Source organism: Macrobrachium nipponense, chromosome 30 (assembly GCF_015104395.2).
Source record: "Macrobrachium nipponense isolate FS-2020 chromosome 30, ASM1510439v2, whole genome shotgun sequence".
Classification (NCBI taxonomy): Eukaryota; Metazoa; Arthropoda; class Malacostraca; order Decapoda; family Palaemonidae; genus Macrobrachium; species Macrobrachium nipponense.
Window position 1 is genome coordinate 55,894,781 of NC_087218.1, and position 23,739 is coordinate 55,918,519.

The window sequence follows — 23,739 nt, forward strand, 5'->3', positions numbered from 1 at the left end:
TTATTGAAGACTGGCGACTGCAGTATGGTGTGTACAATAATCAAGCTGCAAAGCTTTTGTTTTGTGTAAAGACATCATGTGCAGTTCTTGGAATGAACTGTAAAGATTTTGCTTCGTGTAAAGACTTCATATAAAGTTGATGAGATAATGCCTGGAAAGAACTGTCTTATCAATTTTAGATGCAGTTCTTGGAATGAACTGTAAAGTTTTTGCTTTGTGTAAAGACAATTCTTGGTAAGGATTGTCTCATCAATTTTATATGGAACACCCTAATCCTAATGAACAAATAATGATCATTATTAAGTATGGCAATGATATTACGTATAGTTAATCTTCACGAACAAGTTTGCTTTCTTACAGAATACCTGTATGCGGTGGTGGTACCACATGGATGGATCTGGTGTGAAAGACTTGAGCATTAAGCAAAAGGCTGGAGATGTGGAGACGACCATTTGGACTCGGCATGGCTTCCAGGTAATTCAAGTCATATGTTAAGTTCATGAAATTTACTGGGAAAGGTGAATGTGAAACAAATTGTCAAGTAAAATTATCATAGTTTTGCTCCATTCAAGATAAAACATTGAATATAACCAAGAATTAATCAATAGTAAATTAAGCACTCAAGTTAAAATTTTCTAATCTAGGATTTATGAATGCAAATCCTCTGTTGCATATGTCTGTGGCTTCAGATTTTTTAGATAATGTTTTCACGATGTAATATTTTATTTTAAACTGTTTTACAACAAATGATCTTAGAATACTGAAATCTATCCATTTACGATTGAAGGAGGAACAATGACTGTAAACAAATAGAATGCAGAGCGGTAATCACAAGTGTTTTAATACTTTCACTCCTGTGCTCTTATTTGTGTTATCTACCAACCCAAAGAATGCCAATGCTAAATCTCCAGTACCATAGCGTTTAATAATTAATTGAAGCATTCCGTATATCCTGCTTTTATTTTATTTTGAAACTCCCTTTACCTATTCCTTTAGTAATCATGGTGGCTTTGACGTGTTTGAGTCTTAACTTTGATCTCAGTAACCACTAGTTCATAGAGTATTACTTATTTTATCATTTGTGTACTTCTTGAAGTTGCAGTTCTTGTTTATGATGATTTTTGCAAAGGAAATTTTTAGAATATTACAGTATTTGTCACTTTTCTGTTTATGTGAGTTTTGTAGGGATTAAGGCAATATCATAAGCTGAAAATAAATTTTTGGTTATACGGACCTAAAATTTGATTATAGTACAGTTCTCTAAAATGTTTCATACCACACAACTTTGAATATACTGTATGCTGTTTTCCTCTAGTATGGTTAGAGATATTAATATAATTTTTGTATATTTAGACATTGAATTGGATGGAAGCATTCATTGGCCTTAGTTCATCTACAAACTACGTGCTTGAAATAGTAGGAACCCAAGGAAATAATCCACTGTCAAACATTGCTGTAGATGATATCACTTTCACTGACTCATTTTGCCCAGGTAAGTGAATGTAGTTGATAAGATTTAATTTTCAAGTAACTTTTTTTTTTCAAGTTCCAAGTACAGTAGATCCAAGTTCCTTTCATTTTATTTATAAAACATGTGGTTTGTATCCTATAGTAAATATTTGTTTAAGGCACATGATATTAAATCTTACTGAAATATCTTGGTTGTCAATATGAAAAATCTTTAATATATTGTAAGAACAATATTTTGATCATATATGAAGATGAAGACTTGATTATTGTAAATATCCCTGAAAGCAAACTTTAAGTGTCTTCAACAGTAAAATCTTGTAGACTTTGATGTAACAAGTTTTCTTTCTGGTAAGAATGCAGGCTTGCAAGGCAGGTATTTAAGTCTAAGGATATATAACATGATCAGTTGTTACTAACAAAATTTTGTGTAAATGCAAAAATATCATGATTAATGTAGACTTTGTGATGTCATTAATTAAACAGACCTTTATGAAAAACATTATTTTATGGAATACATATCCATGTACAGTAATGTACTTTGTCTGCTTATAGCTTTAGTTTAAGATTTTTATACTTACATCCATTATTCACCTCAGTCTTTTCATTGAGAATGTGTACTATGGTATGATAAGGGAGTAATAGGCTAAGTTGTTTGTATTTTCTGCATTATTTCCAGAAAACATTGGAACTTTGGGAACAAACACAAGTTTTTGCACCTTTGAACAAAGTTCCACTTGTGGGCTTTATGACTCAGATGGTAGCTGGAATTTGTCAAAAGGATATAATGGTGTTTCAGATCACACAACTCTTTCTGAAGAAGGTCAGTATTTGATGTTAATTATATTTTATATATCTTCCCATTTTTTGGTTATTGATGTGAAATGATGTACAATTTACCCTATGAAGATATGCACCTCCAGATACCTAAATATGTATGCTTTTATTAGGTTACTGTCCTTAAATCATTTTTGTGGATTTGACTGCATTCACTACATATCTGTAGTATTTGATTTAACGTAGTATTCATATTTACGTATATTAGAGATTTTTTGTTTATGAAGTTTTTTTCATATAAATTGTTCGTTATCATAATTTAACCAAATAACAGCAAAGTTCTTCTTGCACCTCAGAAAGGGTTATCCAGTTTTCAGTAATGTATTCTATACCTAAGGAGTACATTTTATGGTTAAGCACGTCTCTTCTTGTTTAATTTCAAACATACAATTCAAAGCCAAAAGTAATTCTTAAAGGAACTGTGAAAAGTATCTTGATAAGTTTTATTATTTCCTAGATTACAGAATGGTTCCGGAAGTGTATATTTTCAAAATGTAAATATTACATAGTACTTTAAGGTCTTATAAGTTTAATTCATTAATTACTGAAGTTGCAATGTGAGGTCATTTGAAATTTTTTGCTTGGAGTTGCCTTTGAGAAAGGCTGTAAATTAAATTCAGGCTATTTCATATAGTTTTGGACCTCAGCATAAGAAGCTGTGGTACACCCAACAGAGGACAAGATCATTTTCTAATACTATATATAGCCATATTTTCTTTTAGTCTTTTAGTGTTTATTTTTCATCTGTAAAATACAATAATATTTTTTAGAATTGTTTTCATCCACAGTGTTTTTGTAAACAAAAAAGCAAGAAATACAGTTCATTAAGATTTTATTTTAAGAACAGTACCGTAGACCTACAAGGATTTTCTGTTGTAACAGTTGTGATAGGAATAATTTTTATACTAAATTATTTTTATCCTTTTCTTGAAGCAGATTTAGCAAACATGAATATTTAAATCAATTTCTCTTGCTGATGTAGGTCACATGTTTGCCTTGAAGGGGAAGAAATCTCCCCTCACTCGAAAACTTACATTAACGAAGGTCAATTTCAAAGAAGATATGTGCCTTACGTTCTATTATCAGATAAAAGCAGAGTCAGCAGCCTTACTATCAGGTGAGATAAACTCATGTTCTTAGCAAATTTCATGCTAGCTGCACCTTATTCCTTATTGTTAAATATTTTGTAACTGTAATCCAAATTACATTAATTTCATTAGCTAATTACATAACTCAGCTTTGATGTTTCATAATGTGCATGATAATAAAAGTATGTTAGTTGTAGTTCCATATCTATTTCTGCATCCATTCATTAAATTCCATATATCACAATCATAAAGAGTAACATACAGTTGGTATGCAAATTGTATGTACCTTGTCAGGTTGTGAAAGGGATTTGTTTGTTAGAACTTCCTTATTTATTGTTTCTACTGTTATGCCATTTATGATGGTTGTGGTATTTTGATTGTATGTTGCTTTATATACTTATATCCCAATAATTAGTAAGAGTTTCTTATTAAATGTAGTAGTCTGATCAAGGTATATAATAACATTACTTTTGTGCAGTCAAGCAACTTTTCTTGGATTTGTTGTAACAATGTGGAAATATGGTGAAATTTAGCTCAATACCATAAACAGGTGTATGTCAGAATTTATCTTTTAGCCAAAACAAATAGCTGTCCAAGAGTTTTGTATCTTCAGTTAGCTCTCACTCATGATTTTTATTCTAATTTGGGCATTGGTTCCTTTGACCTTGTATAGATGGCACAAAATTGATGATGCCTTTGCATTAATACATTAATGGCAAACCAACATCCTGTACCAGTGTAAAAATTTCGTGATTAAATTTACAGAGAAAAGTAATCAACTTTATTGTATATGCTCATAATTACTCTAAAGATTATTTTATCATTTGCTGAAGTTGTAGATTAAATTTTACTAAAACTTTTCAGATTTAAATAATTAATAATAAGCCTTCTAACTATGTGAAACTTATAGAAAATATTGCACATGCAAATTTTCCATGTGGCATCATTCTCAACTTTATTATAAATAGAAATAACATGTCCTGAAAGAATTTGTACAACATTAAGTTCTTTAAACATTTTAATTGTGATTTTTTCCTTCTCCACAGTTTGGGCAGAAACAAGTGATGGTGTACCTCTCAGTGATACATCTGTTTATTCGGCCTTAGGGGAACCAAAGTGGAAAGGAGCACAAATTAGTCTGTTTAAATTTTTTGAGAAAGATTTTAGTGTAAGTTGATGCCGTGGCTTTTATGTTTGTGTCAGTTGAATGCTGGTACCTTGGTGTTGTAATTTTTAATATAGTTTTTATGAGTATGTGGTGTTAGTATTTTGCCTGAACCAAGAGGTGATAAGTGATGTTGAAGCCAGCAACTTTGTGATGTCTTATATCAGATGCATAGCTCCTCCTTGTCTCTTATCCCTATCATACCCACCCTTTACCCTGATTTATCGGGTATAAGAGGAAAGAGAATGTCCTCTTACCCATATGAAGTTAACAATGAGTGGTTATTGCAAAAACTTTTTAAAATGTGGAGTAGCACTCAAATGTGAATAGAAAGTACTTTTTTTCTTCAAATTTATGACTGTATTTAGCTGTAGGGAGAGAAGACCATAATTTGATTGAGCTATAATTGAATAAGACACTGATTTGGTGTGCTTATGAAATCTGTGCACAGATCAACATATTACAGTTCTTATTTATGATTGTCACAACTGTAATTGGAAATTTTTCACAATGCTTTCCAAACTGACTGTCTTTTTAGGTTTTGATCTGAGTTTGTCATTGCTTACTTTAATTTTTATTAAATTTTTCATTTTTCCCTACAGGTTGTCTTTAAAGGTCAAATAAGTTCTGATCCAGATGCTGTAATTGCTATAGATGACTTGAAACTAACTTCTGGAATCTGCCCTGAAACATTCTTAAACTGTGAATTTGAAGATGGCACAATGTGTCTTTGGATGTCAGACAATAAGGAAATTGACTGGTATGTTTCTGATGAAGATCCAGGTCACATTCTCAATGGACCATTGTCGGATGGTAAGTTCAACATCATTGATTAAACTTTCTAATTGTTAGTAATGTATGTATCATGGTTTAGAAAATATGTGGTTGTTGTTGAGTGGGTACCAGACAACCCGGCCCCCCTCTAAAAACACCTATTTTGGTAGTTAAAAAAAGAAAACCCTCTAAAAATGCTTGTACCTGAGTTTTTTAATAGTTTTATCACAAAAAGTGCATTTAGTCACAACAATGATCTGAAAATATAGTCATTTGTAAATATTTCTCAGTGAACAATACTGCGAATAGGCGAATTTTCCGTGAATAATGGCTATAGTACGTATACGGTCCATAGAAAAATCCGCAAATAGGCAAGTACGCAAATCGTGAGTCCACAAATAGCAAGGGTCGACTGTATTTTTAGTATATGTTTTTTTTTATAAAAAGGATTTATATTTGAAATTATGTATTTTTTGTTTGCACATATATTCATTCTGTTTAGTTATTCATATTAGAGATCAGATGTGCGTTATTATAAATTTTTAGTGACATTCTTTTACATTGTCTTTCATGCTTTTTTTATAATTGACCAATACCTTGGTTCACTGAGCTTAATATTTTATCTTCCAGTGAAATATTTAATCTTTGAAACTGGGCCCCATCATCCAAGCAATTCTCTTGCCAGCATTACAAGTCCTACTTTTGTACGAAAGAGCGTTGCATCACTGTTTTGTCTCAAGTTCAGCTTTGCGGTAAGGATATGGATAATTTGGTTCATGTAGTCCCTGTGTACCTGATGTCTTTCCATATTGTTTTCCTCTATTACAGTCATATGACTCGGATAATCTCATAGTTAATGTTGTAGCCTTGCTAGAGTTAATGCTGTTTAAACATAGATAAAAAGAAAATGGTTGTTATGTCAATCAAAAATTTATTTCATAATGTTGCTTAATGAGAACACATGAGATAGAATAGTGCTGTACAGCATTGAACTTTAAAGCTACCAGCACTTGTAAAAGCTTCTGCTCTGCTAATACTGTATGTCAAAAGATACAATACTTTATTTTTCCCATAGTTTACAATTAGGATTTACAGCCTGTGCTACTTGAAACATTTCTTTCATTTACTTTCTTTATATCATCATCATTTCTTCGAGCACCATGTGATGCAAAGGCTTTCTATGAAATTCTACCCTTTGTGTCTTCCCATTGTTTTTAATTCCACAAATATTCTCAGCATACTGTAGCATAGTTCTCATCCAAGTAGATCTAGTCTTCCAACTCCTCTGGTGTACAGAGGAGCTCAGCTGACACTGTCGAATACTTTTCTCACTGGAGTGGTGTGATAGACTTGTCAAGCCCTTTCCATCTCCCTTGCATTCCTATTTTATCTGCATATAGAATTTCCATGATTTACCATATTATATCATTTCCAATTCTTTATTGGCATTTAACTTCAAATAGCCTTGTAAGGACAACGCCTTATCGCAAATTCCTCTGTATATAATTCTACAATTGCGTTGTTCTTACTTCCCTCCTTGAGAGCGTTCAGCGGGCTTTCCGCCAATGTATATATCTTTTATATTCTAAGTTATATGTCTCGCAAGAAACAAATCGGCTATCGCCGACCCACTTTTACTCTTTCGCGTGTCGGATACCACATTTCCGCCCGCACGCTGTATATTTGAATTTCCTTACCTGTAATAAAGACATACGGGCTGCTCTACGAGCAAGAGCCCGTGCTGGCACAAGGCCAGCTTAATCTCAAACAACAACATAATAAAGATCAGTACACTTCTACCTGCCTCTTGTTCACACCTCACTGCCTTCTTAAAGCTTTAGTCCTAAATCTACAAAATCTTTTAGTCAGTTATATTTTCATACCATGGTTCATGGTATGAAAATATAACTGACTAAAATATAACTGACTGGTATGTCTACCATTACAAATTATATATGACTAATGGATAATATTTTATATTCAGTTGCAGTCTATCCAATATACAAATTTTATTCAGCTTTTTTTCTTAATCCTATTTAGTCTTCAAGTGAGCACTCTGGAATTCTTTCTGTGCTCTACGTTGATAAAGGTCCTGAGAATAGCGAGGGAGAGGTAATTTGGCAGCTTCCTATGACAGCAGAATTTACCACATCTATCTGGATTGAAGCCTCAGTTCCAATAGAGGTACAGTATCTGGTTGTGTTGTTATAGTTGACAACACATTCATTTCTTAATGTTTTGTTTTAAGGTAGATATATCATTACTCATCAGAAGTGCCAATGGTTACTCTTTTTATTAAATTTTTCATACAGTTCTTTCATTGTAAATTATTAAGATTTTTTCATTTAAGTTTTGATGTCATATTCTGAAGTTGAGTGAATTCATTAAGCTAGTCAGTCAATGGATGGTATAGTACCAGGTGACAGATATGTACTAATTACTGGGCATCACCTGAGAAATGATAAAAGTTATAGCTAATCCTTTGCTTAATATTTCATCTTGAATTATTTTTAGTGTATTTTGTATTATGGTTTGCAACAAATTGTTTGGGATATTCTTCTTGTACATTGCTACTCTAAGTTTTTAGTAGAAAGATCAATGGAAAATTTATATAATTCTTGGTAATAATACATGATTAAGTTTCAAGTATAAGCTACTTTCTCAATGTCTTGCATTTGGTATCTCATTATTAATTTTACTATAGAGATCATCTCAAAAAGAATTTGAGTTGAGGCTTCAAGCAAGTTTATGGGATGGACGCGAAGGATATATTGCTGTGCGGCACCTGGCACTTTTCGAAGAGGCTTGTGCTGGTGAGTAATGAGCAGTTTTTCAAAGAGGGTGAGAAAGACATACAATAGAGAATGATTTGGTAAAATGTCTTATTAGGAATGAAATTAAAGTCAATTTTATTTTTGATCACTGATGATTTTTAGCTACCTAACTAGGGACCTGCTAAAAATGTGTGTATTTCATTTTCCGTAATAAGCAGCGGTAGAATTAATTTATGAATAGACATTTAGGTTAGTAATGAACTTTTTTTGTGTAGTGAGTGTTCAGATTTTTGCTGCTAATAATTTATCTTGCTCAAATATGGTAACGTTATATATATGAGTAAGAATGCAGAATTTTTTTTTTATTGAAAATCAACTTGTTACAGTATACTAGTAGTGTTGCTAACTTTGATGAAATTGATATTAGATAACCCTTAACAGAACAGAATATTATATGTAGTGTCTTGGGATGAATCTTAAAATCTACTCTGGGAATGATTAGCTGGATCCCAGACAGTCTACTTGGCCTTGCTCAGCTCTTTTGGAGCTGTTTGTGATGGCCTGTAGCAGCTTTTCAGAGCAGTGAGCCTTTGGCTGTTGGGCTACAAAAGCAATCTGATATACCTAGATATGCATGACCCACTTTTGTCTTCTTTTTTTATCACATCTGTTTCTCAAGCATTTGTTAGCTATGTCCTTGGCTCTCCTTTGTTCCGTGTTTGAGAAAATCCTATGTCGAAATCTGTTTAAGATTTTGCAGTTTTAAGAATTTCATATTATAGTATGTTTTTTATATTATAAAGTACTACTGTATTGTGTATAAATTAGTGTAGTTCACAGTCCATCCTAGTAAGAGTAAAGTATTTCAAATCTGCTGTCTGGTTATACTTAATAATAATAATAATAATAATAATAATAATAATAATAATAATAATAATAATAAAATAAATAATAATAATAATAACTAATAATAAATAATAATAATATAATAATAATAATAATAACGTTCAAATCTTTACCTATATAGTATGGTACCCATTAAGTTGTACGATATTTCCCAGCTGGGCTTTATTATCTGTAAATTGCTAGATGTACCATGCGTGACGCACAAGATTTACTGACATTAACTGGCAAGGTCTTTCCATATGTTTATGACAGTTAACAGTTCAGAATAGCTCATGCTTGTAGCTTTGAAGAAGTTTTCTACCATTGAAAAATTTATACCTAAGGTACATTTGATATGAATAATATCTCGTATTAATTGGGATATGGATTTTGAAATAAAAGTACTTAGGTCATTACATACTGGATTTATTACAGAAGAAATTGAAGATATCAGTTATTAATAACTGGAAAAATAAAACTACCTGAGTTATCTGTTTCTCTATCTAGCCTTGAGTGGGTTTGTCCAGTCTCATAATGTCATAATGATAAGGATAATAATACTATTGGTACATCAGTGTTTGCAATAGCTGTTTTAAATTACATGGATACTTACTAGAACAATAAATGTGGCCGTTTTTATAGTACTTATTCTGATAGGGAGTTAGGCATTAAATAAGTTGTGCTTTTTATACCAGAATCCTTATCTAGTTCTGGCCTTCATCCTTGCCATTCTTATGCTAGTCTATTTCCTGTTACCTTAAAATTTCCCGAATTTCCATCAAGCTATTCATCCCCCCTTACAGCAAGTACTTAAAGTGATCGGTTATCAGTCATTGATGTTATTAAGATGGACACTGTACTGGAAGGTGTCATAACTATATGAATTTATTTTTTGAAACTTTTTAATTACAGTGCACATAAATTGATTAACTGAGATGATTCATTTTTATAAGAGATCTGCATTCTATTTCACTGCAGTTGAACCACCATCAGCAAGCCCAGCTCCTGCTCCAACTGGGCAACCTACTACAGATACTCCTGTGCTCACAACTCCTCCCTATGAACATACAGAAATTAAATGTGACTTTGAGAATGCAACGAGACCCATCTGTGACTTTGAGCAAGAGGTTGGGGAAAATGATGGGATATGGATGAGATATAATGCATCAAATCCTCCATCACCCCATCATCCAATAGTAGATCATACTTTACATTCAGGTTGGTGTGAGTTGTTGCTTTCAGTTGTTTTCCTAGTGTTCTGTGGTCATAAGTGATTATTTTTATTCATTTAAGAGTCATCATATTTGTGTGTTGAGCTCACAACAGTAAGGTTTGCATGTCACTTGCTGCCACAGGTTGACTTAGCTGTGAGTGGGTGCCAGCATAAGCTGGGGGTCAAGGTAAAACATGTACCCAACCCTTGTGACTTATCAGCATAGATAAACGTAACATTCTTCCCTGAAGGTTGGAACAAGAGGGGGAAGGGCAGCAATGACTCAGTTAGAATAGAAAAATATTTACTGTACAGTACAGAACAGGTAGTCCTTGGTTTATGATAGTTCTGGCTAATGTCGTTCTGAGGTTACGACTCTTTTCAAATATATTCATCAGGAATTATTTCCCAGTTTACAACACATGTTCCAGGGTTACTACACTTATGGAACTGATCTGACAGAAGAAATATGACTGCAAAAAGGCAAAATAATCAATATTTGGAGGTATTCTTGATGAAAAATGTAATAAAAAACATAAGGTTTCTTTTAAAAGATTTTTGACGATTTTCGACATAGTTTCAGTTTACTCCAATTTTTGGCTTACGACATGGTGCAAGAATGGAACCTCTATCTTAAGTCGTGGACTGCCTGTAGTACTGCAATAACAGGAAGGAAGCGCAATGCAACTGTCAACATGAACAGAGCAAAACCAAATTCACAGTTAACATTTGAGAAAAATTAACCAAGAATATGTAAAAAAAAGAACTTATGAATAATAAAGAGAAAAATCAATTAGTCACAGTTACACATCAGTGATGAGAAGATGCTAACCAAAGAGAAAGATGCATAGTGCAAGTCATTAAACCCTAAAGGGAAACAAAGTTTGTAAACTGTTTTCAAACAGTTTGGAAACTGTTTGGAAATGGTTTACAAACAATTTGCAATAATGTTTACCATATATTTGTTTTCCATTCAGAATGGAAAACATTTAGTGTTTCTGTGTGTACGTATATGTAGTAAATAGATTATATGTTAATCAAATAGAGGTTTGATTTAGAATTAATCTGAATTTTTTATGGTTTCAATCCCAGATATGTGTGATTTCAGTGAAGATGACTTGTATTAATAAGTACGTATTGCATATGTCTATCATTTTCCTGTAATGGAAGAAGTGGATGAGTTTGTGTTTAATTCTGAATTTCTATTTCAGATTCTGGACACTACATTGCTGCTACCTTTCCAGAGCCTTACGGTGGAATAGTTTCAGGTTATGAGAGTGATATCTTTGCCAGAGTTAAAACTCCACCACTGGAGCCTTTTAATGATTACTGCCTCTCTTTCTTTTACCACCACGTTGGAGACAATCCCCCAGTCATGCGTTCTTATGCAGAGGTGTGTACTATTGTATTACTACTGTTGATGTGTAGTTTGTAAATTGGTAGTACGTACTGGTTTCAGAATAATGTTTCAGTATGAAAGAAAATTTTTTCAGGGTTAAAAATTGAGCTTTTATGTTACTTGGTGTATCATATTGTTAACAACAAGAATAAAATGTTGGGTAAACAAACAGTTTAGAAAATGCCTTAAGCCAACATTTAAGGTAATTATTATATTGTTAAAGGTCATCTATCAATTTCCTAGCAAAGAATGGCAGCTGGATGACTTGTTGTTCCTACCTTCCTGAGAAGTAAGAACATCTTCATGGACACTTTCAGGATGGTATGGAGATTCCATGAATCCAACACATTAACGAAAGTTTAATGCTAGTCTGGAACTTTAAGCAAATGATGCAGTACTTCAACTGCACATAAAAAACTTTGGTTTTTATACCTATGCAAGATACAAATTGCTTGAAAAATTTGCTATACTTTGACCTTTAACCACCATCCTGGTAGTAATGGCCATATGTACTGCCAAGTGGTTAGCTCTGATTAATGTCTGAGTGCTAAAGAAATTGCCTCTTTGCTTCTGTTTGGTTTTTCATTACATAAACAGCAGCGATTTATGAAGATCAGAAGCCCTATCAGGGTTATGAATATTAACACATTATAATAATAATAATAATAATAAATAGCTGCTTCAACTACCTTCAGCCTACACAGTCTGCTCTATTTTTCCAAATTTTTTTCGTTAGCAGATAGATGATACAATACATTTCAAGCGACTTGGACAGATGCACTGAATTCTTTGTTTATTTACAAATTTTTACATTTTGATGAGCTTACAGACTATCATCTACAAAGGTGCATAAATATAGTTGAGGAGCTGGTTTAAGGTTAGCGGAAGTCTAGGTGGATTGAACCGACATTTGTTGGTTGCGAAGCCATATGTTTTTACTGTTCCTTTCCTGGGGACGTCATGGAAGAAAGAACATTTTTAACTAATTATTTGTCAGGTTTATTTATTAAAACATAGTTGAGTATTGGCAAATTAGTTTGGTATATAATTATAGAGATTTTACATTTTTTCAGGAACTTGATGGACCACAAAAATTAAAATTATGGGAAAAAGCCAACCCTGAGGAAGATGGTTGGCTGTATGCCAAAATAGATATCCCTGGAGATACCATGAAGAACAAATTTATCCTTACTGTAGATGCGGTTCAGGTGGATGGACAGGATGGTGATGCTACCCTGGATGATCTCAAGGTAAGATCATAAGATTATTTGTTTTTATTTCCCTGTGATTGACCAAAAACTTTCAGTACTTTATGTTCTGTAGCTTGCAGGTTGGGAAGGTACTTGATTCACCCCAGAGAAAATTCTACAAAAATGGTTCAGTTAAAAATTGGCAGAGAAAGGAATATGAAAGGCTTTTTGTAATGGAATGTGTGTGCACTTGGGATTACAGTGCAGAGTATTTGATAATTCTTCCAAACTAGATGATATTTTAAGGTATTTGACTTGTAATAAACAGAAAAAACAACTTAGTTGAAAATTAGTGTATTGTCTTTAAATTATTTTTCAGGTCATATATACCCAGTGTCCAAGAGGAGATGATAATTACTGCACATTCAATACTGGACTCTGTGGATATTCTCAGGAAGAAGTTGATGATGACTTGGAGTGGGAATGGCATGATGCCAGTGGTGGTGATGACCCTTATCTTCCCGTTGAAACTGTAGAGCATTACTATTATATATACCTCAACACTAGAGCACAAGCAGTGAGTGTTTGGTTCAGTAATTTGTAATTGGAGTAATTGTGCAATTTTGTGCCAGTATGTATTTAATATAGTGAGTGTATTACAGTCTGACCTCTTAAATCCGACACTCCATGGTTAGGGAACTCCCACGATCTGAGATGTTTTGTAATCAGCCGCCATTAGCTCATGCATGGCTACGAGTGCAGCGCCATACGCCATTTGAGTTTTTGGATTTTTTCGGATATCAGAACTAAAGCTTATTCCGTAAATACATGAACAAGCACAGTTTATTTTCAACAAAAACATTCTGTGAAACTCAGAAATATACAGCACACAAAAGAACTGTAATTTGTTTAAAACACTCATATATCATCTGATCTCATGTATCATGCAATCATTAAAATTTCATCCAAAAACATGAGTTCATAGTATACATCATGTATAGTACGAGATGTATTTTTAGTAGATTACACAGGGCAGGGTTTCTATACCTGTCTCAGTTTTGGTAGATACCATTGATAATGCATATTATATCTGAGTTAACTTTTAACTAAGAAATAGGCTTAGAAGCAAAAATTCATCTGGTTAATGCAAATCTTCGTACATTAAATATGGCTTGGCAACCGTGTGATTTGTCTAAGAATTTATTAATATTTCTTATAATTAACAACCACTTACTACTGCATGCAAGACACTGGCATAAATAACAAGTACACTGACAGACATAAACAGTCAAATTGAGAAACAGCCATATGTCGATGTCAGTCTCAGTAACTGACGCAAAATGTTTGTGTAACACTTGTCGACTTGTTAAAAAATGGGTTAATTTTCTATGGGGACTTCCATGAATAAAAATAAAATAATCTTTACTCATCCTTCATGCAATGGAAAGGAAAGTATTATGAAAGTATGCCACTTACAGTTGTCACGGTGGCTGAAGAAACAAAAATGTGGATGCCACTAAACATTTGAAAAGGGCAAAAGCAACAGCTGATACAGGCAAAATCACACCTTTACTTCATTTAATTTACCTCATTCATGAATAAAGTAAGTTGCATTTTTAAACTTAGCTTTGATAATTTATGAAAAAATGAATCGCTGAAACGTGTTTCATTTAGCAACTAATGGATGTGATGGTTTTGGTCAAATGCAGTTAGTTGATGATTTTAAGAATGTAAACAACAGAATGCAAATGGCATCTGATCACTATGTTCATAAATTATATTACAATAATGTGACAATAGTAATGCATGCAATATAATTGCATACAGTATCTAAAACAACAGTTTTATTAAAAGGATCATTCTCAGTACAACTGCATTATTTAAATTTTGCAAATGGATCTCTCTCTTTCTCTCTCTTGTACAGATTTAAAAAAAGAAAAGCAGTAGAAATTTACATTTTTTCTTAAATAAATGCTAAAAAAATTTGAATTGCTGGAAAATATTGATAGGCAGCAGGAGATCAGAACTCAAACAGTCCTCATATGAAGTGGTTTAAGTTCTGACATAGCGAATGTGTAGGTATTTCCGGGGTGATGGTTATGGAGCAGGCCAGAATTTTCATAAGGAACTACGTAAACCTAATGAGTGACACATTATTCATGAACTTTTTTCCACTTTTGATAACAGCAATATATATATGTTAAATGAACTGGCAAGACTGTATACATAGGTGGGTTTTTAAGGGTGATTTCTGTCATCAGGGATTGTCTCTGGTCTGGCAATGGCATTAGTATAAACAAAGAAACTAGATACTAAATTATTGTTTTGTTTTTTACTAATTCATGTATGTAGTTATATTTTTTTAATTGTGTGAGTTAAGAAAATTATAAGTAGAGAAAGTCAGTTGAAATATTTTGTGTTATTTTGTTTGTTATATTGGTGATTTTCATCATACTAATGCATAAGTGCTTTAGGGCTAAAATAAATGCCCCATCATTGTGGCTGTTAAAACTCTATCTTTTTTTACAGTATTCAAAGGGAATTATATATACATCTCTGTATGATGTCAAAGGTCCCCAGTGCCTTCAATTACAAGTTCATGCTCACTCAGAAGGTGGTACTCCAAACATCATTCGGATTTATTACGTAGGGAATAGTACAATCCATGATGGTGTATTACTCCTAGACAGTGATCAAGATAAGGGATCTGATTGGGCAACTCTTCAGGTGATGAATTTTCCTTATGACTTTTATCTGTAAAATTTTTTATGGTTTATGCAGGCCTATTTCAAAGGCACCAACTACATGATACATACATGTGATTATTTCAAAGTAATTTTTGCACTACATATATTAACCTATATGAGTTATCCAGTGAAGATATTTGTATAGAAAAAGTAGTATTTATTAATTCCATTCATTGAAGCTATAGTTGCAAAAGCTGTATTGTATTAATATATATATAGTACAATGTCTTGTCTCAACTGCCAGTAGGTTAATTAACACCATTTCAAGTAGTAATGAGAATATGACAAGGGATCAAGTTCAGAAAAGTAGTATTTAATACATGGCAGCCATCACCGTAAGAATAAAAATGAAAGATTTAGATACCTAGATAGTATAAAAGGCTCGTGAATTTTCTTATTCCATAGGAGGTTATCAACTGTAATTGAAATATGTATTGCAATGCTCTCGTAATTCATATATGTACCAATAATTTTGGTGACCATGGAAAGTAGACTTGCATATGTGTAAATGCTTTCGTTAACTGAATTTTAGTTGATGCCCAAGTATGTGTACTTCTTGGATCATTATGTATTGTTAAGGGCCTCACAGAATACAATACTTTATGCTGAACTCTGCAATTTGTCAAAAAATATTAGCTATATCATCTCCTTTGATATCCTTCATGGCTGGGACTGACAGGGACAGTATCTTCTTGATTTTGCAGGTACCAATAGAGCCCCATTCCAGTCCGTACCGTCTAGCCATTGAAGGCATCTTGGGTGATAACACTGAAGCTATCTATTCAACCTTAGCAGTTGATGATGTTCGCCTTACCCCAGGGTCATGTATTTCACCAGGAGCTTGTACTTTTGATATTTCAAAATGTTCATGGTATTCTAATGAACATATGGGCACTGTTCAGTGGCAGTTGACTGGACGAGATGATGTATCTCTTACAACGAGGCCATATGCTGATTCAACATTAAAAGACAATAATGTGAGTTGTCTTGTTCCAAATTCAGTAATATATTGTTAATCTTTATGTTGCATCCATTGATATTTAATATAGAAAAGTGAAAGGGGAATAAGCATAGTTTTTTTTTATTAAGCAGCATATTTTGAAAATGATCTGATAATGAATGTGAGTCTTATAACCTCAATCATGTTCTCTCTCTCTTTCTTTCTGTTAAAGAACAGATATAGTAATAGAAATTTTATGTCAGTTTTATTGTATACCCATATCAGAAAATAGTAAGTGTTAGGTACATAACTGACATTATGATTATGAACACTTTGGATACTGCTTCTAATATAAATCATGACTTGTATCTTTTTGTCCTCTTGTACATTGATTTAAAATTATTATTTTTACAGATAGAATATTATGATAATTTTCATACTTTTGTTATATTTTTTACAAGGAAAATAGGTCTGTATGAGGAATTATCTTGTATTAAATTAATAAAGTTCAAAAAGGTTACTTGTGGGTAACTAAATGTCTGTGGCTGAAATTTTGTGTTTAGATTTGATGGATCATTAGATTACAGTACAGTGGTCACAAAGTTCTAAATTAGCATTATATTTTCTTAAATCCATCAGGGTGGTTTTATGTTAATTGAAGCTGATGACACACTGCAAGGTGACCGAGCTTGGCTTATGAGTGAGCACTTTGAGGGCATACTCAATACGGAACGATGTCTTACGTTCTGGTACCACATGTAAGTTTGTCACATATTTTTATATTTGCATAAGTCTGGAACAAGATATATTTTGAATCTTAGAATTCCAGGTATTAAATTTGCTTTGAAATTATATTTGTCTATTGCAGTCTTATTTTTTTACCTTTTGTGGTAAAACAATTATGTTCTGCATTATTCATGTGGCGCAGATATTGTAAGGATTCATTTCTGTTCCGCAAAAAATTATTATTTTGATATTATTGATTACATTCATTATTTTGAACAGTATACACCACTGAGCTCCAAGCCAGTAAACAGCTTGATGGTAAACATATTTCTAAGTATGTAATGTTGTAAAAGTGAATTTCTGGTAAAATCCCTTTCCATGAAATTTTGTAATTACCATGAATGAAATGCATGTGTATTACAATGTACTTAATATGCTCTCCTGAGTTTTCATTTTAAAAATAGTCTACTAATTCTTAGAATGTTTTAGTAAATGGTTATCATATTCATACAGAAAGTATTTATTCGAGTTTTGGACACCCCAGTTTATTTAGAGGGAAAGTACCCAAGACTATATGTATTGCATCATTTGAACCATAAAGTTTAATTGAAAAGTCCTGGTGTTTGCAGGATCTATTTTTAAAAGAATTATCAGAAGTAATATGTATCTGTAATTTTGGGTGGTTGCAAAACTTCATTGCACATGCAATAAGATAATTTTATTTTGAAAGGCTATAACCTTGTACTTTTCTACTTACTGTGGATGCTTCAGACAATTTTCATGACAAACAGCATTTTAGATATTAATTCTATTTTGAAATTAGGTATGGCATGGAAGGTGCAACTTTGTCTGTTCTAATGATGGATGTTGATAAGGAACCAGTCACAGTCATCTGGAAAATTGTAGATATATTCAGTTGGAACGCAGGTTGGCAATTGGCCTCTGCCCCATTTTCATCATTTTCCACTCACCAGGTATTTAGATTTGGTCCAATTTTGTGCAGCATATTATATTGACTGCCTACATTAGTGATAAATAATTTACTGCTTGCAATAATTTGTTATTTTTAGCTGATGGCAGAAAGAGAATTTTTACTAATATGTTTATAAATCAAATTAATGCTAATACAGTACAGAAAATTTGTCATTGAAAGGAACGTGCTGTCTTTTACCTTTCAGTTGATATTTGAATCTATTTTGGGTGATGGATTCATGGGAGATGTAGCCATCGATGACATTGTAGTAGCAGCTGGTGGTTGTGCTATACATCCTCCATTTGCTAGTGAAGGAGCTAATTACACAATGCCAGTATTACCAACGATTGCTCCCACAACCTCACAGCCATCCCGCTATGACTGTGAATTTGACAAAGACTTGTGCGTGTGGACGAGCTCACCTGGAGGGGTCAGTTTTTTGGTATTCTCTATGATTGTATTTATGAATATTCAATTGTATTTTATAGTTTTAATACTGTGAAGTAGATCCTCTTCCTTTAAATCATTGTTTTTCATTTCAGAGACTTCAGAGTGATATGACCTGGCTTGTTCATCCTTCAGAAGACGGTAAGATGACCTTACTAGCGGAAATAATTTTCTTTTTTGTAATCCTGAAATTTCCCTTGTATGTTGAGACTGGGACCATATGCAGTTTATTTTCTATACTATTTCAGTAGCTTTTTTTTTCTTATTGGATCATATGAATTTCCAGTTTCTCTTAGTTTGTTTTGTAAAAATTTATGGAATTTAGAAAATAAAGCATGTCCATTTTTTTAGCCACATAGACTTAATTTTAATAAACGTACTGTACTTAATGTGGTCATGTATGTATTTGATCAGGATAGATTTGTTGTGATTTTTTTGTGTTTCGGTGGATTTTTTTATAACTTGAATAGCCTCTTTATCGGCATTGTTCAGGAATACAAAGATTTGTTTGTCAGAATACTCTGGATATCAGATGCTGCTTTACATATTATACAGTAAAATAGCATAGTAATATACGAAAATTACACAGTCTGTAAGGATTCTTTGAAGCAAATTTGACTAAGTATTAGCAGCACAGTGTGGACTTCCAGTAAATTCTGTTATCTGTAAGCCCAAACTTTTTTCAGTTGTATGCTTTTTCAGTGATCATTCCTTGATTTATTTTATCAGTTTTTGCTGTACAGTACATAAGATCTTTCAAAGCTGATGCAAAGGAAGTCTTGTATCCCTCTGGTAGCAAGCACAGCTTTTGTCAACTAATTCATTTTTGGGTGCAATTACAATTTTGAGTCACCAGTAATTTCCAGTCTCGGAAGAAAAGATTATCATTTTGTGATTCAGCACATGCAAAATGAAAATTGATAGGTCTCCTGTGTTCTGCTCTTGATTTTATTACTACAATAACAAAGTTTTCCAAATTGAAGTATTGTATTTTTGGTGAACGTAACCATCGAAGTCACATACTATGACATTCAGTAGTTCCACGTTGGCCGAGTGCATTTCGCTCTCGGCTTAACTTAACTTAGTTAAACTACTATGAGATTCAGGGTCTCTGTAAAACGGTTTTTTGGACTTTTCTCCTTGTCAAAGCATCGGATGTAGCTGAAAGTTGACATATGTATATTTCACAACCACACACAAATTTTGTCAGCATTATCAATAACCTAAACCCGTTAGTTTTAATTTTTATAGAGTAAAAATGATCTAGCCGACGCCATGGCCAATGATTACGAGCCAAGAGTCGAAAAACATTCATTACGTAAGCAAGGTAAACACACCTTTTGACGAAATGTTGCCCCGCCCATCCACCAGTCAGAAACTCCATCGGCTCTGAAACCCAAAGACTTTATGAATGGCGGAACAATACATAGATGTGGGTGGGGCATCAGTGTTAGCGTAGTAATACTACTGTAGTAGTAGTGCCGCAACAGTATAGCAGTAATATACATGAATTAAACTTTTAAACCAATTGCTGGGATCCTTGAGGATCATTTAGCACTTCTTACAACTACTCGAGAAATTTGTTTTTATAGACAGATGTTAAATTTTCTAATCCAACAGTGCCCATGGTAGCCTTCAGTGTTATCCTGAATTATAACGAGGCCAAAGTGGATGGACCCTCATGAAGTCATCATTCTGACGATAATTATTGGTGAAGGTTTAAAGCCAATATACGGTACCGGCTATTTTTTTTTTCAGTAAATAGGTAGATAGCCAATAAATAAAAATTGCTTGACATTGGATATAGCAGTTATCAAATCAAGCTTGTCTACTATGTTTTTGAAAATTACCAACTATTCCCTACATCTTGTCAATCTGATAGTGACTATAAAGTAGACTGTAATTTCTTAGGAAACCTATTTTGGGAGTTAGACTAATAATCGAAGTGTTTTTGTATTTATTAACATATTTTGTTGGTTTGTTCATTATGACAATTATCAGTGGAGAGTTTCCAGAGTTCTTAAAGGTGTACTGCTTTGCTTGTATTTAAATTTGTATGTCATTGTTGCCAGAGGTTTAGCCTTCGTTACGTATAGCCAATCATCCATCGAGAAAGAGGGAAGAAATGCTATCATAAGTTACGTAACGAGTGCGTTCGAAACCTTTTCTCTGAGTAAGTTGGCCCGTCTTCTAAAAAGGTCACTTTTACATTATAAGTACCAAATTTATTCAACCTACGTAATGCAGAATACAGTCAAAATTTATGTGTAGATATAATATGCATTCTGAATAAGCGTTATATTTATTAAATGCATAGATAAAAAGTTATTGCGAAAAAACCGTGTTACAGAGGCCCTGAATCTCATAGTAGTAGGCAATGAAAATTAGTCTCACAGGTAATGGTATGCCTTATGATATGAAGTATGTTTGAATGAATTATACCTTATTCAAATTTTGTTGGCAGGCTATGCTTACGTTGATCTGACAGCTGAAGGCCTTCATGATGGTTCTAGAGGTATTTTGAATTCTACTGAGGTGTCTGCTACTGATGGTGCCTGTCTTGAATTTCATTATGATATAAAAGAGCCTCATGAACTTAATGTTTTCATTGAGGTAAGTTGGAGATTTAATGCAAATAAGAATATTTGAAAAATAGAAGTAAATGATAAAGTACACCAAATATGGTGATGAGTGTTTTATCAATATAGATATGGATTCACTGCAATAAACATTAGTCATCTTGTAATATCTAAAAGGTAATTTCTAGCTGTTGGCTTGTCTGCTGCTCTTATATAGCAAGGTTTTTGTATCTTTAAATGTTTTTCACACTGATTTTTGTGAATATCTCAGTACTTAATCTAATGATATTACTATTGTAGAATTTGTGCAATGCAACTCAAAGTAAAGATTGTATGGGATTTTTTTAGAAATTAACAAAAACGTTGGTCTAACATGAAGAACTAATGCAAAGTGTTCATAGTATACTCCAGTATAATTCAGGGCAAAATTATTTTATTATTTATGCTTGTAAGTGGGCATCTAGTTCATTAAGTGATTGTGTTCCATTATAGTTTCCACTTTTAAAGTTAAGAATGACATAAAGTAAGACTATTTCCTTTTAGTTGTTGGCAATTGTCAATATTCATTGAGTTCTTTTGTTATTTTTGTCACAGTAAGAGTGAAATTACTCCAAAACTCTTTAGTTTGAATATTTGTACTATTCAGAATTTTACATTATTTACAACAGGATATATTCTTTCCTACAAAACAGTATGGGCAGCAGTTAGATAACATATGGCATCGTACTGGACCATCTGGACCTGGATGGGAGGTTGGCAGAATCACAGTGTACTCAGATGACCTGTTTTATATTCTGATAATGGGAACAAGATCTGATACAGCAGAAGGTTATATTGCTTTGGATAGGATAACTCTCAGTGATAAACCTTGCACTGACACAGGTAAAAATGGACAACCCATGGATATAACATTTACCATAAAGAATGATACTGTATTTTTAACATGGCCCCTTTCCCTCCATTTTTACTCCATATGCTGTTCTCATTTGCTTATCAAAATCACTTCATGAAATACAGGCCTTTATTTAAAATCTTCTTCACTTAAACTGCTCTTTTTTCACTTATTCAACCATGCAATTACCAAATATTCTTTCCCATTATTTCATCCATCAAAGTGTCTCTTCTGTCTACTCTGCTGACACAATGTAATGAACACCTCTTTCCTTCCTTCATTCCCATTTATTTTTATTAAATTCTTGCCAAGGGTTTATTGTAAGGATGGATATTCTTTAATTTTCACTTTATTCATAGATTTATTTAATTTTTGTATTCATTTATCTTTCATACATATGATTCTTTTCTCTTCATTTATTATTTAATATTATGTAAAACCTAATTCTTTGTTTGGATCCATTTTATCTTGATAGAGAGGACATGCACATTTGAAACTGATGCGTGTGGATGGCTAAACGAAGGTTCACCAAAACCAGATGATCCAAAATGGAGCTTGGAAAAGGCTGACTTTACCCAAGGAGATCACACAACAGAGTCCGCAGAAGGCCACATTTACTTAGCAAGAAATGCATGGAAGAGTTCCACCAACAACACTGCCCTGGCAAAATCAAATATCTATCTAGCCATTGGAACTACTTGTGTCAGGTAAAGTAGAGTATTAGTTTTCTTTAAATATTTGCAGATTTAAAGCTGTATACAGTGTTTCTTTGCAAAACAATATTACAGGCAGTTCCCGGCTTACAACGGGGGTTCCGTTCTTGAGACGCGTCAGAAGCTGAAAATCGTTGTAAGCCGGAAAATCATAAAAAATCCTAAGAAAACCTTACTTTTAATCTTTGGGTGTAAAAAACTATGTAAACTGCATTTTTACTGCATTTTTCATAGAAAAACTTCAAATACTGATTCTTTTGCCTTTTTGGAGTCATACTTCTGTCAGATCGGCGTCGTAACCCTGGAACATGCGTCATAAACCTGGAAATAATTTCTGATGAATATAAGCAAAAAGCATTGTAACCTCAGAACATCGTAAGCCAAACCCGTTGTAAGGAGGAGACTGCCTGCACTTTCTTTGTATTCATTTCAATAAGTCCTTATTATAATAACAATAATAATGATAATACAGGCAGCCCCTGGTTAGTGGTGACATCAGTTAACGGCTATCCAGTTTTACGGCACTTGTCTAGCAGCATTGCTAACTGGATTTTTGGCGCCAATCTCCAGTGAACAGCAGTGCCGATCTTCTCTTAACGGCACCTCTATCCAGTCAACAGTGCCTTTTAGCAGGTTACTAGTGCCGTTGTCGCTGATTTTCGTTTAGCTACGATTTTTGGTTAGCAGCCTTGGCCGGAAACAGAACCCCTGCTGTTAACTAGGGAACTGCCTGTAATAATAATGATAATAATAATAATAATAATAATAATAATAATAATAATAATAATAATAATAATAATAGTATGTAATATAATGATAATAATAAATAATGCATACTCACAAAAGCTATACATAAGTTAGTATATTACTAAATGATAGTCACCATTATTTTGACAGAGTAATTTATTCATAAATGCAGTATTGTAATGA

General features: G+C 33.0%; 1 protein-coding gene across 1 annotated transcript in view; it reads left to right on the forward strand.

Moving 5' to 3' along the window:
• Window positions 1-23,739, forward strand: part of LOC135202165 (uncharacterized) — a 193,387-nt gene that overhangs the window by 69,409 nt on the left and 100,239 nt on the right. Inside the window, 22 exon segments of the mRNA XM_064231420.1 lie at window positions 361-474; window positions 1,354-1,492; window positions 2,147-2,290; window positions 3,287-3,421; window positions 4,439-4,560; window positions 5,160-5,370; window positions 5,962-6,083; window positions 7,372-7,515; window positions 8,036-8,144; window positions 9,969-10,208; window positions 11,415-11,596; window positions 12,676-12,852; window positions 13,172-13,369; window positions 15,322-15,519; window positions 16,244-16,516; window positions 17,119-17,237; window positions 18,029-18,179; window positions 18,384-18,608; window positions 18,721-18,766; window positions 21,090-21,238; window positions 21,897-22,086; window positions 22,572-22,803. Coding sequence (XP_064087490.1) covers window positions 361-474; window positions 1,354-1,492; window positions 2,147-2,290; window positions 3,287-3,421; window positions 4,439-4,560; window positions 5,160-5,370; window positions 5,962-6,083; window positions 7,372-7,515; window positions 8,036-8,144; window positions 9,969-10,208; window positions 11,415-11,596; window positions 12,676-12,852; window positions 13,172-13,369; window positions 15,322-15,519; window positions 16,244-16,516; window positions 17,119-17,237; window positions 18,029-18,179; window positions 18,384-18,608; window positions 18,721-18,766; window positions 21,090-21,238; window positions 21,897-22,086; window positions 22,572-22,803 — 3,620 coding nt within the window.